The following is a 17,019-nucleotide window of genomic DNA, read 5'->3' as shown; positions in this document are numbered from 1 at the left end:
CCCGTAGATTGCTTAAATTTAATGTGAAGAAGCTGTAATGCCTCAGAACGTGAGCTGTGAGGGAGCGCATACGTTTTGTCCTGCTGTCATTAATGGTTGTGATTGCCAGCTCCTTGGCACTGTAGGGTACCATAATGAGAAGGATATGGATTGATTTGGACCACCTGACAATCTTCAGTGCACATAAAAATCCAACACACCAATGCAGTCAAACTAATATTCATATACAACCACAACACGATGCTTGCTGCTGTGTATAGTATATTTTATCTCTTCGTTTTGCGTATGTACAACCAAAAAGCACATCCGAAATTTGGAGATGGGCCATAAATTCCCATCAAACACGATTAACATCTCTAGATTCCAAGAAAACAACAAAAGCCACCGGAAAATACTGCAGCCTCGTGTTAATCAGGCGCAAGCCAAAACGGCTAGCATGAGGTAATGGTTAAAAAGGAAAAGGAAGCAACGGCAACGAAAGAACTGCCCGTTAAGTGCTAGCACAAAAATTACTCTTGAGAAAAGAAGGTACATAAAACCAGCATGGTTAAAACTCCTGTACAAGGAACAGAACATTGGTTGTGTCCTCCATAACACACAGAGCTACTAACGGATGCCAAGGGGAAGTAAAAGGGAACAACAGCACAACAGCCTCGAAGTTCTCAAAACGGAGGGGCACGACGAGCTCAAGGAGCAGCAGCGTCTCACAAATGCGTCGGCACAGAGGAGGACAAAGAAAGACAACTTTCACAACGCCATGATTGTGTCGGTGCAAGTAGGCACGGGGGGAAAGAAGAAAAAAATACGCAGCGTCACTGTAAATGCGACAGGTAGTAGTAGACACACAACATACGCAGTAGTAATTAGTTAAATCTGTGCAGGCAACCGACACTGCACAAGAGTGAAATACAGCATATACCAACAAACATCTCTCACGGCGAGTGAGGGGTTATAAAAGGGACGACGATACAGAGTTAAAAGGGCTGTTTTCTCTTTTTTTGTCATTTTTGTTTTGTGTGGTGAAGAAAAGCACAAGACATCTCTACTCTCTGCAAGAACCAACTGGAATGTCGGGCTGTGTGGTGAGGTGCGAAGGAATTAAGCAGCAGTCTACGCGTGAATCGGCATAACAAGAAGTTGCGGCTAAACTCGCAAAACTAAAAACCGTTACACTGCTTTGCCCAAAGGAGCAACAAACAACATCCATGATTTAAAAAAAAAAAGTAATCACATAATCTCCGTTCCATACACCTTTCTCTAATGAATGACTAGAGAAAAAGAGTTAAAAAATCAAGCCTTACACAGTGTAAAAGTAACCAACGAGGAATTTGAGCTTAGTAACGTCAGGCTTCTCATATGATCGAGAATGTGCAAAAGTCAGTAGCCCGGCGGCTTACTGGAAAAAACCCATTTGTTCCTCTCTTGTTGACCAGTCCGTTAATGAAACATATACAGAAAAAAGAAAAAGAAAACATTATGCCAAAACGCTCCGGCTTCTCAGCCAGCAAGAGAAGGATAACAAAACAGAGCAAATCTCACATAAGAGGCTCTCACTGACGCGGCCCTCCAACCGGTACGTTGCAAAGAAAAAATGCGACAACGGTTATCCCAGGGCCTTTTAACTAGCAGCTATGCCAACAATGAATGGCCTTGCAGGTGCACTTTCTCTGCTTTTGCATAGCTATGGCCTAACACCCAATAGTAGTAGTCGTGAAACAGTAAACCCCTTTTCACACGCTTAGGTCACTTCCGTCTGGTCGACTGCTACTCTAATTGGAAAATATCAACAGGCTCCTACCAACTCCAACAAGCAGGCAAGCTTCTCAGTGGCAACCCCCGTGCAGGTGCGCACACGGCTGCCTTCGGGCCGGCCCCGGTGTTTTACCTACAGAGTACAAAAAACAGAGCTGTGGCAACAACGCCTTCGCGAGCCGCGCGACATGGTGTGTGTGTTTCTCCGCTACTCCGCCGCCGATGGGAGGGGGATGCCTTGCCCTTTACGAGTCTATGGAATTGCTGTGGGTGAGCTCCTTGTAGCAGTGGCGGCACACGGGCACGGGCCGCTTGGTCATGTGGCCGGGTAGGCACAGCCTCTTGTCTATGCAACGAATGCAGAAGACGTCGCCGCAGCTCCAGCAGTGGAACTGCAAGCAGAAACGCGGGAGGGGGGGAAAAAGGCGAAAACGCAGTCAACAGGCGGCTCTGAAAGGCCAGCTGTTTGCCAAGCCATCTATGTCTACTACACCCTTTCTCGCAAAACACCACGCGGTGCAAAGTGCTATGTTTTTAAAGCGAAGCCTTCTTTGCCTCACTGATAGCACCCGCTAGCGAAAACGCATTGCAAGAAAGCCAACTTTACACAAAGGGAGGACACATTATGATGAGGGTTTCCACAGAGGCGCATCAAGCACCTCAAAATAAAAAAGCTTCCCGAGGTCGGAATCAAACCCGAGTTCCTCGCGTTATGACGCTGCCGTCTATCCGATAGGGCTATTCTGTCACGGCTGAAAGAAGTTTGGATTTTGGAGTTTGACTTACATTGCATGGGAGAAAGCTGTGCGTTTTAACCATCTTTCTCTTAGGAAAGGGGCTTTGATTTATTTTTCTTTTTGTACGTCAACATATGGTGCATAAATACTGCAAGAACCAAGGAGGAGATGCAGCGTGCGAGCGTTTACAGATAATCGCAATTCAACATTGTGAAATGGGAAATATATACAGGCCAGTCAACAGCATGTGTAAACAAAAGACACAGCACATATCCTGGTCTTAATAAAAAAAACTTGCCTTTTTCAACTCAATAAACACTGCTGTACGTAGTTGAAAAATGTTTTCAGTAAAAAAAGAGCGTGAATATTGACAAAGTTTTATATTCATTGTCATCGGTGGAATATCAAAGAAAAAATAATAAAAAAGAGTTAGCATGTTAACTTCATCTTAGCATTAAAGCAATGCAATCAATCAGAAGCACAGGTACCACTACAAACGCACATCATGTATACCGGTGGTAGCTTTCACTGGTGGCCACCAATTGCACAGACAAGTCTCTTGAGGTTGCAGGTGCAGTGCTAGAAAGCGGTTGGTGAGCCACCACTCTCTCATCTGCTCAGCTTTTAGTTAGGTTAACTGTTTAGACTTTGCACTAAAAGCACCACGCTCATTGCTCAATTGTGGCAATCTCAATGCAGAAATATTTCGAATGAACCTCGCTTCTATTTAGTCTTCACAGCACCCCCTTAAAGAGTGCCTGGAAAACATCGCCATGATGTGGCCATAAACCATTCGAACAAAATATTCAGACTCTGCACAACAGAGAACTTCAAGCTAAATAGTATGAAGTAAAGCAATATTTGGGTCAGGCTACACACCACACCCATAAATAACAGCAACGAGAAACATGGTGCTTGAACAGAACAGCAAGCAGGGATGACTGTACGGATGAAATTCAGAAGATCTTTAACATGTGCCACAATACTATTGTACTTGGGGACGTTTATATTTATTGCATCGCACGGAAAGAAAACCGGCTATCACGGCTGGGAATAGGACCGGCATGCTCGGTGAGATCCGAGGCACGTTCAGTGAAAACAAATATTTTTTAAAAGGAACACGAGTACCTACGTACCTTTCTCCGGAAGTGGTCGAATGGGGTGGAGCAGGGGCATTCCTTGATGTTCCTGAATGACTTCCAGTCCACCGCCACTGAATCAAACTCCTCCATTAGCTTTTGTACCACAGAGGAACCAAAACTATCTCCTAGCTCTATAAAGGAAACAACAAGAGTGGTTTTCATTACAACAAAATTAGTGCGACACGAGGAAGCGTTTACAGCCCTTCTCTGATTGAATGAAACTTGGAGGGGGAAAAAAACTGCCTATAAATAACTGAGGCACCTATTGGATGTTCAACACAATACAGCAAAGTGTGGACTCCTTGCAAAGTTAAATACTGCTGCAACATTTCTTAAAGGAGTACTGACACCAAATTTTGATACCTAAAAAATGATATAATTGGCTTCAGTAGTTTGTACAGATGCCTCACAGAAATTTTTGCAGCGATCCGAGGCCGGAATCACATCTAAAATCGATTTTGATTGTCCAGGCCGCGAGCTTCCACAAATCGGCAGCACTAGCGCAATCGCTTTCGGCGTGATGAAACATTGGCCTACGTGTCTGGCCGGTTCAGGGTGACGTCATATAGTCGTTTTCAGAACCGGAAACTATATCCTGCGCTGCTGTTGTCGGTGGTATTCGTTTGGGCAGGAGACGTGGGCGTAGCTGTGTGAGCAATGCTTGTAAACGTTGCGTGTTCGACGTCTTTGCTCTTCAGTTCGTTGCCGGCGCATGGTGTTCGGCACTGGTGCCGAAAACGGCGTGGTGCGCGATGTCGACGGGCACCGCGGCGACACGGCGGTGCGCGTCGCCGAGCTCGCCCAAGTTGTGCTATGGCAAGCTCGTGGTATGCGAAAGACTGCTCGTGGAAGCCTGCCCGAGCAAATCGACGACGACGCCAAGATGCATTATTTTCCACGCGACGACATGCAGCGCTAAACGTGGACTTCGTGGAGTTCGTGCACGCCGGCGGCCGCAAGAACTGTCGCCCAAGCCAGTGGGCTCGGGGTTGCACGGGTCACCTTGGGTGTTGGGAACTTAGTATCGTGGCGACTATTTGATCGCTGGTATCTGTACAACTGCGAATAACCATCCCTTACACAACTTTTCACCACACTATCATCCCCTTTTTCGCATACGAAGCTTTATTTTGGCAATAATTTCCGTTTCTGCGATCGGTGACCAAGACATCTGCCGCGGCCTGTTTTGATTCTAGCGCGCAGGTGGCGCCACCTTTCGGCCGCTCGCCGCACCGTGGTGCCGACAGTGCTGGGTCGGAGCGCCGAACCCCCGCTGCCGGTCGGCGTAGGCTTACCATTGCGGCAAATATCTGAACGCCACTTTTAAATTCAGCGCTGATAACAACTCCTAGCACAATTTTCAACACACTAACATCTAGTTTCTCGCATGTAGAGCTTCTTTTTCGTGATCAGATTGATTAGAAGAGTGGCGACAAGCTGTTGCTATCACGGTCTGCGCCGGTTCGAGCCGCAGTGATATTAAAAAAACGGACGACGGCAAAGGTATCGCCGGCCTAATCGCCTGGCCAAATAAAGTTGTTCTGTCTGTCGGGTGGCAGTGACTCATCCGAGTCTGAAGATTCAGACGACATGTCGACTGCGCGGGCGAGTCGCGGACCATGTGCAATCGTAGCAGACGATGCGGCGAACACATGGAGGAAAGAAAAACGTCCCTGACGTCACGGGTGAGACCGTGACGTAAGGCTTCCCGCTTGCAGGCTGGCCTTCGAACGGCCATCTTCCCGCGCAGCGACCAAATTTGAAATTGGTTGCAATAAACGTGCTATAATTAATTCTGTGTTGGCGGCTGACGGCTTTCGGTTCGATTTTCGTAATTACTAGGCCAATAGGTATTCTTTACAGCATAAAAACTGAAAGCGAGAAATTTCGTGTCAGTACTCCTTTAAGATTAAAAAAATAAGACACAATTTTACCGAAGAAGCAATCAATCCTCCCCTTTGCCTTTCCCAAATGTAAATTTAACTTGTGTGCCACATGAAATGTGCAATTCAGGGGCCAGTAATTATTGTACAAAATTCTCAGACACGGGCCTAATCAAAGCTGCAACCACAAGCACTTCAGCTTTCGCTCACAAGACTGTGAGTGCGCAATACCAATAATATTGCTAAAAATGGTTTGAATGCATACACAGATAGTTCTAGATGATGGTATGCGAGAATATGGCATGGAGCATAGACTTTTGCTACAGAATGCTGCAGTGTCTAAGATAGGTGGGCTACATTTACCTACACTGGCTGCTCTGATGGAGGCAGTGCAGACTTTGTTCGTATCAGTGTAGAAATATTTTATGCCAGTTAGCTCAGGTGTAGAGCCAAGCACAGTGTCACAACACTACCGCCACCCAGCAAATGATCTGAAAGGGACACTGAAGTTAATTTGCCAAACTTCTGCTTTTGTTTGCATCGCGTAGACCGGCTCAAATGAACACACTTTTCATCGTTTATACGGTCGATAAGGCGGTATTCTTTCTATAAAGCCCGAAAGAAGAAAACTACCATGCGACATTTGCGGCGGCCGCAACACTAACAACAGTGGCGCGCACACGAGATGCGATGTTGATTGGACGATGTCAAAGGTTAGAATTCAAACCAGTTTCGGTTTTGGTTCTGTGAAACAGAATGTTTGGCATCCAACGTTATGGATGGCTGGGCATTCTCAATAACTGCGTAATCGGCACACCGCACTTCTTTCATGTTGTCGGGTGCAAAATGCATCAGATAAGCCTGCCAGCACGACTTGGAATCGTAACGATCACTAGCCGAGGCATACGCAGTGGAACGCCCTCCACGTCACCACAAACGCTCAAATTTGATGCGCTTTCTCCCCACCTTTAGAGTTTGCCTAGCTCGTGCCTGTATCGTAAGAGGCGTGTTCGCCGAATACGCCAAAATGGCGAATTCAGCATAGAAATCATTACCCAAAAACAAATAAATCAACTTAAAAACAAAAAAAGAACATGTGCTATTGGGGGGTTCGAACTCGAAAATTGCAAAACAATGCTCCAGAGCACTTGACCATAAGCCAGTGCTGCCAGGAATGGAAATATAAAGTATATATGATATAGCCTGTTTACATTTTTATTTTAGATTTAGCATTGCAAGCAGCTTAGATGAGTATTTCTTGAGTAACGCTCGTGCAGTAAGTGTTCCCCGAATTCCCACAAATATCTAATTTCTAGTGACTGCATTCCTTAGGCAGAACAGCAACTGCAAATGTGTGGTCATGCTGCTGACCGCTGTGCTTGTTCACTCAGTGCAAGAAGTGCTCCTGCACCTCGGTGTTACGCAGTACAATAAAAGTTTCAGTTGATTTTAATTCCTTAGTACCTATATTAATTTCACTGACTCTTCTCCCGCCTTTGATTGGCCTTAGATTTTTCTCCTAGCGTACATCAGCAAAGCGTCGCATGTGCGCTTGTGTGGAGCTACTTGAACTTGAAACTTGATAGTCTACGAACTAACAAACTACAGGCACATTCTTCCATTCACAAACGTGTCGTGGCTTAGTTTCAACTAAGCGAACAAATTGCGACGACCCACCGGCGGCCAGCGAACTAAATGCTAGTCCGACTGATTCTGTCGGACGGTCAGCAAGCCATGCAGTAGTGCAGTCAAGCTATCTCGATTGAGCGCCGTATGAAACATCATAGGAAATGGTAAAGCAGGATGTGGAGAGGAGGCCAGCACTTTCAAATTGATTTTTCTACTAAATAAAGTCACGTAAATGCAGCGAGAGTGGTTGAAACATGGCCTAAGGACTCCAGACTACAGTTTGCGCAAGTAATCCCGCAAATTTTACAAATCACTTCAGTGTCCCTTAACATAGGGGCCCTAGATAGCCTGACCCAGCCACCGAAAGAATGCAACCAAGAAGAGTCACTTGCTTTACCAGTTCACATCAAAGTTCAATGTGAGGTTTGATGCTAGGTAGGTCGCAGTTTCGCTCATTGTAACTTCTTACCGCGAATTCCACCCAGTCAGCTTGACTGGAACTTGCTAAACATTAAATCCACAGTAGGTTGCACCCATCGGATGTGCTAAACAGCGGCACCAAACAGTCGCAGTACGTTCTGAGGTACAGAAAATAAACCAACACGAGTGTGGGCAAAGCCACATTCTAAGGTACTTCAGCAAAATGTGCTGTAGGGCTAGGTGGTGCATAGCTGCTCACAAAATATACTGTGCGAGTGAGAAGCTCTGAAGCGTGAAAATTTATTTACTTCTTTCACATTACTCCCCTCATCAAACAATTCGTCTACTTCCTCGGCTGATCATCCTCATCGCTTCTAACGTCAGTGTTCAGCGATGGCTGCACCGCAGAATCAGCATCCTATTTCACCAGTTATTATTTCACCAGTTATCCAAAGGCCTTAAAAGTGTTAAAACTGAACACACACAGTAAGGGAGACAAACAAATGCGCTGCCCACAAATGTGAGTTGTGAGTAGCGCATTTTCTTGTGTCCCTTGCTCAGTTTTAGCGTTACATTTCGCGAGCGCATTCTAAGGATCGATGCGACTACCTTTAGTGCTTAAACACATGTTAAAACAGCTGCATATTAATGAAGATTCACTGTTGTGCTCTTTCGTTACATTTACCTTCGCAAAATAGCAAGGCTGGTCATTTTGAGGCAGAATGCTACAAGGTTAATCCAACTTTCCTCCAGCGGCAGAGTTTCTGGTCGCCCGCCAGAGAGCTCACAGTGAAAATTTACAGTTATTCAGAAGCCTCAAAAAAGCTGAAAGACCAGCACCGCTGATCATTATTCACTGCTGAGGAGGCTTATCCCCACTCCACGCCCAGTACGGACACAATGCAATAATTAGCCAGTGAGACACATGGCATCCTTTTATGGCACGGCGACAAATATTGGCTATCTGAATGCTAAATGTTACCCGGCAGCGACAGAGCGACTTGCCATGAAACGCCACAACTAACCAGGTCAGTAGTGAGGGGCCTCAAAGATAAAAGACATTGACTACTTCGGAACTACCCAAGGCACGACTGGATCAGTGACCATGCTAGGCACGGCAGCTGCGCAAAGGGACCCTGCAGCACTTACCATAGTCTACTTGAAATGCATATGGGGTAAGCTCTATTGTCCCAGCAATCTCCTCGCATAAGAATTATGAAAATCTGTTCACTATCACCGAAACTATACGCGATGAGAAATCGCGCATAATCGTAACTTGACCGCAGGCAACACGACGAAAGCTGCGAGCTCTCTCCCAGAGATGGGGGGCGGCTCGTGGTGTTCTCTTCAGCGGCCTTCAATATGTCCCAGGCTGAGGAGTCTTATCCTTTTCTCCGCAATGTGGAGGGGTCTATTTCTAGTCTGGAACCACAAAAAAGCAGGCATGGCTGCCTGCTCGCAGCGTGCGCTCAGGCTAGTAGGGCGTTTTTGAAGCAAAAAACGTTCGTTGTCGAGTGATCTAGTTGAAAGGGAAGCATTGAGTTCATCACGCAAACTTTGCGTGCACTAAGAACACGAAAGAAACGCCAAAACTGTTTGTACAGATTCAGGTATAGAAGAGGTTGGTGCACAGCGCCGACGACGCCGGATCGTCACAGGAAATGCGAAAAATAAGCCGTGAAGTTGATCGGTGACAGCCAATAGGACAGCCACCACACAAATGACGTCATTTCAGCAGTACCAGTGGTGCATAATGAGGGAAACTGAAGAGAGCGCAAATGGTTTTTCCGCGTCTTTCACAGCTATTTGCCGTGTTCACTGCTTTACGTACACGTGTAATATTTGGCTCAGGTATTCCTGGCAGAGTAATCTGAACGGCGCGCGGGTTTATTTGCACTCCTCAAAGAGTGCTGCAGGGTCCCTTTAATGTGCAAGTGTGTGGAGTGCAAAAAGGGCACAGGATGCTTGGAGAATGAGTATCGGGGGTGGTTACTTGGGTACTTCCTTGTTAAGGTACGGCTGGCTCAGCGACCATGCTAGGGCCCGGTATGTGCCGGCGGGGAGCGCGCAGGGTGCACAGAGGAGCACTCACTGTGCTGGTGCATCCTGCGCTGGAGCTCCTTGCACTCGTGGTAGTCGGCGTCCCCGAAGCCTGAGTCGCGCACGCTGACGGCGCCCTCGGAGGCCGGCTGGGAGTCCAGCTCGTCCCCGGTCAGCGACTCCCCCAGCACAGAATCCAGGTCCTTGCTCGGCGTGTCCGCGTGGTGCAGCAGCTCGCGCAGCTGCGCTATGCGCTTGACCAGGTGCTGGATGTGGTCCTCGAGGCTGATGATGTGGTCCTTGGTGGCGGCCAGGATGTCACTCAGGGGCTCGCGGGGGTGCACGCCGTTCTCGAAGCGGTTGTACATGCCCCTCCAGAAGCGGATGGCCTGCGGGGCCAGGGACGGGTGCAGGGTGTCTGCGCCCCCTCTCCGGTCGCTCCGGTACAAGGGGTTGATGTACTCCGAGATGTGGTTGCTCAGGTAGCCCCACAGCGAGTACGTCCGTGAGCTCAGCCTCAGGTCGAGCCGGTCTTTCTCGCAGTTGCCGACAAAGGTGCCAAACTGGCACGAGTAGACGTGGTCGTGGATGGTGAGCAGGAAGCGTTCGTTGAACTGGAACGAGGAGGGGAACTGGTGCATCAGCTGCCACACGGCGTCCACAAACTGGGTGAACACGGGCGCCACCTCGCGCTGGTCCCCCTGGACCAGGCCGCAGCGGTCCGTGAACTTGTGCCCGAAAGATAGCCAGTCCTTCTCGATCAGAGCCTGCACAAACGGTCGTTTGGTGAGCCTCGACACATCCAGCGGATGCTTTGCTCAGTCCTTCAAGCTCAGAGGCTGTGAAGTGGCATCGAGCGCTGCATGCACAGCCCTCGTCCCCAACCGACCTGGAAACCCATGACGGTGCGATAGTAGGGGTCCAGCAGCAGGCCCGCCAGGGAGCAGGTCTGGGCAGTGCGGTCCCAGCCGTCGGAGCAGTGCACCAGCACGCTCACGCCGTCCTCCACCGCCCGGGCCACGAAGAGCGCCGTCTCCAGGATGGCCCGGACGTGCCGCAGCCACCCGCTCGCCTCGAGGCCCCCCAGGAAGGAGCCCATCGTGGGCTCGCTCGCCTCGCACGCTGCACGCACGCGGAGAGAGGGGACTGTGTGTGTGTGTGTGTGTGTGTGCAATACAGCGCCGCATGGGTTATAATTTCAAGATACGGTTCACTTGGTGACAAGGTGCCTTCTTTCCTTATGCAACACATCAAGAAAGCAATGCACGTGATGAACAATGTCACTCTTGACTGCAAGGTATTACAAGCATGGGCAAGGTACTACAAATCACAATAGGCAAGGGTTGGTGCAGGTTCTGCGCTGATTACTTTTAAAATGTAGCAAGATGTAGCTGTATTTCAGAGCAGTGTGGCCCAATTGGCACAGCAATCACATTACCACAGTATAATTTGAATTAATAAAAGGTAAGATTACAATAGCATCTGACCAAAATAAGCCAGGCCAAGCTGAGTTGGGCAACAAATAAGGGTATCAATCAAAACAGCCACTGCAACCAGGACACAGTCACTTCCATGCAACAGAGGCCATTCGCGCCACTTACTGTCGATGAGCTTCTGCAGGCTATTCCGCATCACATGGATGTTCTCGATGCCGAAGAACTGGAACTTGATGTTCTCATAGAAATTCTCATTCTCGTAGCCCTTGCCGGCCGCTTTGTTAGCCATTGCATTGATCTGCACGAACAGAGTGCACATAAGAATCCACTTACTGCCATGGGTACAAGAATGAGTGTGCAGTTAAAAGCTCGCACTACAACAGAAGGACAACCTAAATATTTTGCTAAGCTCACACTGAAAGCACAAGGCCAACATCAATAGTTTGCGGCCAGCCTGCACAGCTTGCTGGGTGGAAAGTTCAAAGACGGGGACATTCACACTTACTCGAGGCCTCGTGTCCACCACGTACATGAATTTTGAGGCGGGGTTTGATTTCAGGATACAGTTCAGCAGTTGCTCGTCCTCAACACAACGCGCCGAGAATCCAGACAGGGGTTGGCTGCACCGGCATATCGCTGCCTGAAAACACACAAGTTGTGCACCTAAGCACAGACCGACCACACTACTCACGCAGTAAATCACCAAAAACTTTGTAGTTTTTAGTTTACCTGGCCACGGTATAGCTTCTTAAATGTATTGTTGTAGACCTCCTTTTTTTCCCTCTTGCGTGCAATACAAGTGTACCAATTTTTACAGGACAAGCCGCCCTTCATTAAACACAGAAAAACTACTGCATTTGCACAATTCTAACCACCCCCCAATTCTAAGCACCCTCCTTTACTTTTGGGAAAAAAAAAACTTGGAAAGAAAGTTTGCGTGCAAATCTAAGCACCCGCTTTTCTAAGCAACCATCGCAATGTGGATTTGAGACATGTAGAAGTGAACCTGAATTGACTTTGTGGCCAAGTCATTTATGACGTTTTCGGTTACAAACCACTTCAACGTAACAGAAGACAACCTGTTTGGGCTACTGATAGCGGCGGCCCAAGCGGCACAATGGTCTCGAATGGTAGTGAGGGTTGCTGAGGATCAGACGTAAGCGGTCTGTGCACTGTCTGTACCTATTTTTCTTTTCAATGTTTGCCAAATAGAGCTGTATTACTTGCGTCCGTCTCATCACGATATGGCCGCGAAAAAAGTGGCGGGGGGGGGGGGGGGGGGGGGGGAGGTAACTTGGATTTTTCAAATCTAAGCACCCCCTCACTTTGGGCATCATGATCGCAGAAAAAAGGGGGCGCTTAGAATTGAGTAAATACAGTAGTTTGGAACAAGAAAAAAACATATTTGCCTATACATTACACTGCACACTGAGCAGTTCTATCTGTACAGTGTGCCTCTACCCAGAAAGCATGCATTGCCTATCAAAATGTCAGTGACACTAGCAAGTGCCAACATTTAAATTAAAAAAGCTTGAGCCAGCTTTTCTTTGCTTTTCTAGGAGTAGAAGTGTGTAACGGTAAAAAGAAGAAAAAAAAAAAACATTTCAGATGGCCGGGTTGTCAACCCGGCCATCTGAAATGTTTTATTTCCCCCACTTTCAAATGTCTTTGCCCGTTTCAAATGTTTTCAAATGTTATTTCGCCCAGTTTCAATGTTCCAGCAGGTTCAAATGTTTCAATTTCACGAGAGCCAGTGTCCTAATTCCCGTGTTTACTAAACAGTGTTTCGTAACTTCCTTCAGTTAACTTTGGTCGTTTGTGCAGACTTGGATGTGTTAGGTTTCTATGCCACATGGTGTATGGTTGGCAGTGGCGTAGCCAGAAATATTCTTCTTGGGTGTTATACGCTGCCAGCAAAAAGAAACTAAAAGGACAGATAGCATGCACACAAACATCATATTGTTTTAATTTCGTATGTTATTTTCTTAGTATGTTTTTATTTATAATATGCCAATGCAAAATGTAAACAACGTGGACGAAAAAGAAGGCTGAAATGCGAACGGAAGAGAGGGTAAATGCACCGCTCAAAAAATTTTGCGAAGTGTTCTGAAACCCCGGATGGTTGGACAAAACCTCACTTTGTTAGGTTGTACTATTACACCAGTAATGCTGGAGAGCTCATAAAAAAATGAAATGGTTTAAAAACAATGTTGCGGATTCCCCATGAAAGCCTTGTTCAGAATAAAATGAACAGCTCGAAGCAGCGCGCTTAAGCACGTTTTGGTTTTAGCTCAACCATCTTGCACAGAGAGGCACCGCCATGCATAGACAGGCAACAGGCATCATGAAGTCTTGACAGCGAACTACTCTGCAACTGCAGTCCTGACTCAAAAGTTCGTGCACTGCATGGAAACTCACTATAAATCTCAAAAGCTGCCAGTCCGCCGGTTACAAACCTCACATGTGACTTTGTAAACTCTTTGCAGAATACATTCACCACTATAAACTGTGATTGGATAGCTTAGTTTAGCACAATGAATGAATCGTCAGTTCAAAAGTAGCCTTGCCTCCAATGTGGCTTACTCTGTTTGTTAAACGCATTGGCATCAAAAGAGGAAACATAAAACACCTCGTGCTAGAAAGAAGTCTCGGACGAACTCTCTAGACGGAATTCTCCACGGCATCCCATGGCGCCTGCTTGTCTCGGGTAGAACCATGACCTAAGGTGTAGGAGCTTCGTGCCGTAATTGCCATATTTTCCGGTGCATAAGTCACATTTTTTTCTGAAATTGTCATTGGCGTGTCTTACACACCAGTGCAAATTATGTATGGAATAAATTTGGTACGTGGCGGCCGCGCGTGGTCTGCGCTTGAAAAGGTGCCTATGTGCTGCGTGATGTCAGCGCACGTTAGAGACAGAACTCAATGGTCTAAATGAATGAATTATTTGTTAGCGGGTCGGAGGAAGAAGGCTTCGATTGTTTTGCCTAAACGCTGTCTGTAAGTGCATGCTATCTGTGTGAATCAATAAACCATTTTTGAGAAGTTAGTTCTGTCTAGACTTTGCACGGTAGATGCACATGTCTAGCACTGTTTATCAGGGGATGCGTTCAGAGGCGGTGGCCGCCGCAACCATGTACTTTTGCCACACTTTCTAACGAACTGATTCTCTATGAGTTCACCTGATTAACAAGTGTGTTTTGTACACCGATGTGTCTTATACACCAATGCGACTTATACATTTCCCCCCCCCCCCCCCCCCCCCCCCCCTGAAAAACTGCCATTTTGAGGGGGATGCTACTTATACAAAAGGGTGACTTACAGACCGGAAAATACGGTAGCTAGGTGTAATTAGCCAGACGTCAACTAGACATGGTTCAGCTCGTGACAGTTTTGTGACTTTGGTGCAGGTCATTGGATAACACCCAAGTGAAATTAGTGGCAGCGACAGCCTCTGAGAATAGTGCGAGTCACTCCAGTGCGCGGGAACTGTGCACATGCGCTTTGTAGCAAAAAAACGCTTGTCTATTCCCCCTATGACACATAGTAAAGTGCAAGTGGTGAAGAAAAGGGGTTTAGCTGTACGTGAGTGTGGTTTTATACTTACCATGTTCTTGTTTAGGTAGGAGAGAACAGGCAGCCTTCCTTTGCTGCGAAACTGACTGCTGCCAACAAGTATCGCGGTACTAGCCACGGAGGGGACATACAGGTGTCTGGGGTAGGTATCACAAATCTAAAAAAAAAGAAGAAAAGTTCGCACTGGTCCAATCCCACCTACAAAGAACTTATCCCCTTTGAGAAATAATGCCATTTGACAGTCCTACATTTGTGATGACTCCTTTATTTTGCTATTAATTAGGTTACGAAAGAAACTATGAAAATATTTCTTTTTTGCAATGGAAGGAGTTTCCACTGTAGCTACTAAAACTGGGTTCTGAAGCATAGTTCTTATACCCAGGAACCTGAAACTAAATTAGATGAGTGTGGTACTAAAATTAAGTTTTCATAGTTAGCAAGCCTCGGTGATATATGGGCTAGGCTTCTTTACTGCACAACATGCCCAGAAAAGCTAAAATATTCGTCTTTCGATACCAGCATTTGCATTAGCAAGTATACCCTAGTTTACGCCTTAACAAGTACCCCAGGGTGTTCTAGGGGGCCTGTGGAGGAGAGAGGAGTGGACAGATGTACAGATTAGATTTTTCTTTACATATTATTATAAAGCATATTCAATTAAGTGACAGAAATAAAGGTTTAGAATGCTACTTGCTCAAAGAAAAAAAAGTACGGCTAGAGCATCAAGTCTAGATTACACAAACATTCTTATGCCTTATTTCGATACGAGATGCATCCAAGACTAAAAAGTTTGATGCGACAGCTTACCTAAAGCAGGAAAATGTACTACAAATTGTTCTATCATAATTTATTTGGTTCCACCACTAAACCCAATGAAGCCTCACACGAGTACAGAGACACACATTTTGACAGCTCGCTCTCATCTACTAAAATACAATGCACACCTCATAATCCTTGTTGATGATTGTTGCAGACCAGTACGTATTCGGGACGCCCATCCGCACATACTCTGCTTGAAAGTCGAACTTGTTCCAACCTGACGATTTTGTTAGGTCCTCGTTGGATGCAGTATAATGGAAGCAGTACAGGTCGTTTATGTGCACTGGAAGATCAATGCAAGACGTTTATCAAAATTCGCAACTTCGCGCAATTGTCATGCCCCGAGACCGAAGACCGCTTTCCACGATATCATGCACATGCAAGAATCCCAAAAGTGAAACGTTTGGAACGATGTGGTCGGTAGGCACTCACAAGGTTGGGAAAGTTGTTGCAGAGAGATAAAGATGTCATGGCAGTCCCTCTCCTTGGGTATCAAAAAGGTAACACACAGAAAGTTCTTGCACCTGATTTGAAGTGGCGTGCCGTTTGCCGATATGGGAAGTTTTGCTATTGATGCAATGTGCATGTGGAGAATCTAAAAAAAAAAAGAAATCGCCATTGATATTTACGCGACAGAAATCACACAGCGACGTAGGAGCAGAATTCACAGCAAAATACGTTACCCATGTTTCCTTTTTGCGGTCTGGGTCGAAAAAAATCAGGTGTGTTGCCGTCAGGTAAAGGGATCCGGTTGAAGATTTGCGGTTGTTGAATCGATCCAGCATGCGGACATTTTCAACCTGCCGGGACACAGAGCGTTCAGTAAGCGATAGCGCCAGCCAAGCGAAACTTCGCGACGCTGCAGAATCCCAGCATGCAAAGATCTGAGCCCATTTCTGTTCCGATTTGCGCTTCCCACAGTTTTCAAGCGCATGCCAACAGCGAAAGTTTATGGAAACGCCTTTAACAGCACAGTACACGCATACTATACTACACGGGGCTACTGCCCCAGCTGCGCTGGTGTGACATTTAAACAGATGTTCCCTGAAGTAACCCGTGCAGTGATGCGACAGCACGGAATTTGAGACGGCGAGAAAAAACCAGCCCACACCGCCGGCCTGGTACCAGATTGCACGCAATCGAAGGGGCTGGGCACGCCAGCAAGCGCGCAGGGCGAGGCACTCACTTTCGGGGTCCGAATTACTTCCATAATATCCAATCAAGACGAAAATAAACTATAAACACATGAGGAACTGCCTCCCCCAAGTACAGAGGAGGGATAAGAGTTTTGTTTACGTCCCCCCTAAAGCCGCACGCAGGCTTGCCAGTTGGCTACATCTCTCTCATTTGTACTTTTGTCGCTGCGTTCTGTCTGGCATAAAATCGGCGACCGCAGCGCCGACAGGCACTGCCGTCGAGCAGAAACGCGCGCATTTCAAATGACACCAGCACTTGCTCTGCTCCAGGTAAGTTTATTCTCTCTCTCTTGCTGAAAGCAGTGCTGAATGATCTGCTTCTCGAATCAAGCAGGTCTGGGAAAGGGGGATCGTGGAGCATGGGGGCTCCCTGGGGAGTTCAAGTTATA

General features: G+C 47.0%; 1 protein-coding gene across 2 annotated transcripts; it reads right to left on the bottom strand.

Moving 5' to 3' along the window:
* Positions 1-244: 244 nt before the first annotated feature.
* Mtmr6 (Myotubularin related protein 6) lies at positions 245-16,790 on the bottom strand. 2 transcript variants are annotated; one of them, XM_077702753.1, is made up of 11 exons: positions 16,621-16,790; positions 16,118-16,234; positions 15,867-16,029; positions 15,560-15,717; positions 14,647-14,772; positions 11,545-11,679; positions 11,205-11,337; positions 10,493-10,725; positions 9,656-10,370; positions 3,626-3,702; positions 245-2,144 (listed from the first exon to the last, which is right to left on the bottom strand). In XM_077702753.1, the coding sequence occupies exons 1-11, from the start codon at positions 16,642-16,644 to the stop codon at positions 1,998-2,000; spliced, it is 2,028 nt and encodes a 675-aa protein (XP_077558879.1). In that variant the 5' UTR covers positions 16,645-16,790; the 3' UTR covers positions 245-1,997. The 2 variants fall into 2 exon arrangements, with proteins under 2 accessions (XP_077558879.1, XP_077558878.1); XM_077702752.1 differs by having other exon boundaries at positions 3,626-3,762; positions 16,621-16,789.
* Between the last annotated feature and the right edge of the window lie 229 nt (positions 16,791-17,019).

The sequence above is a fragment of the Haemaphysalis longicornis genome, unplaced genomic scaffold, assembly GCF_048455015.1.
Source record: "Haemaphysalis longicornis isolate Haplotype H1 unplaced genomic scaffold, Haemaphysalis longicornis Haplotype H1 scaffold_3, whole genome shotgun sequence".
NCBI lineage: Eukaryota > Metazoa > Arthropoda > Arachnida > Ixodida > Ixodidae > Haemaphysalis > Haemaphysalis longicornis.
Note: the sequence above shows the minus strand (reverse complement) of the source record. Positions and strands in the feature narration are given on the sequence as shown.

Excerpts from the sequence above, each read along its gene's own strand:
- Mtmr6 (XM_077702752.1), bottom strand. The coding sequence starts at position 16,644 with ATGGAAGTAATTCGGACCCCGAAA. Across the intron at positions 16,235-16,620 it reads AAGTAATTCGGACCCCGAAA|GTTGAAAATGTCCGCATGCT; the intron begins GTGAGTGCCTCG and ends GTGTCCCGGCAG. Across the intron at positions 11,338-11,544 it reads TGGTGGACACGAGGCCTCGA|ATCAATGCAATGGCTAACAA; the intron begins GTAAGTGTGAAT and ends CTGTTCGTGCAG.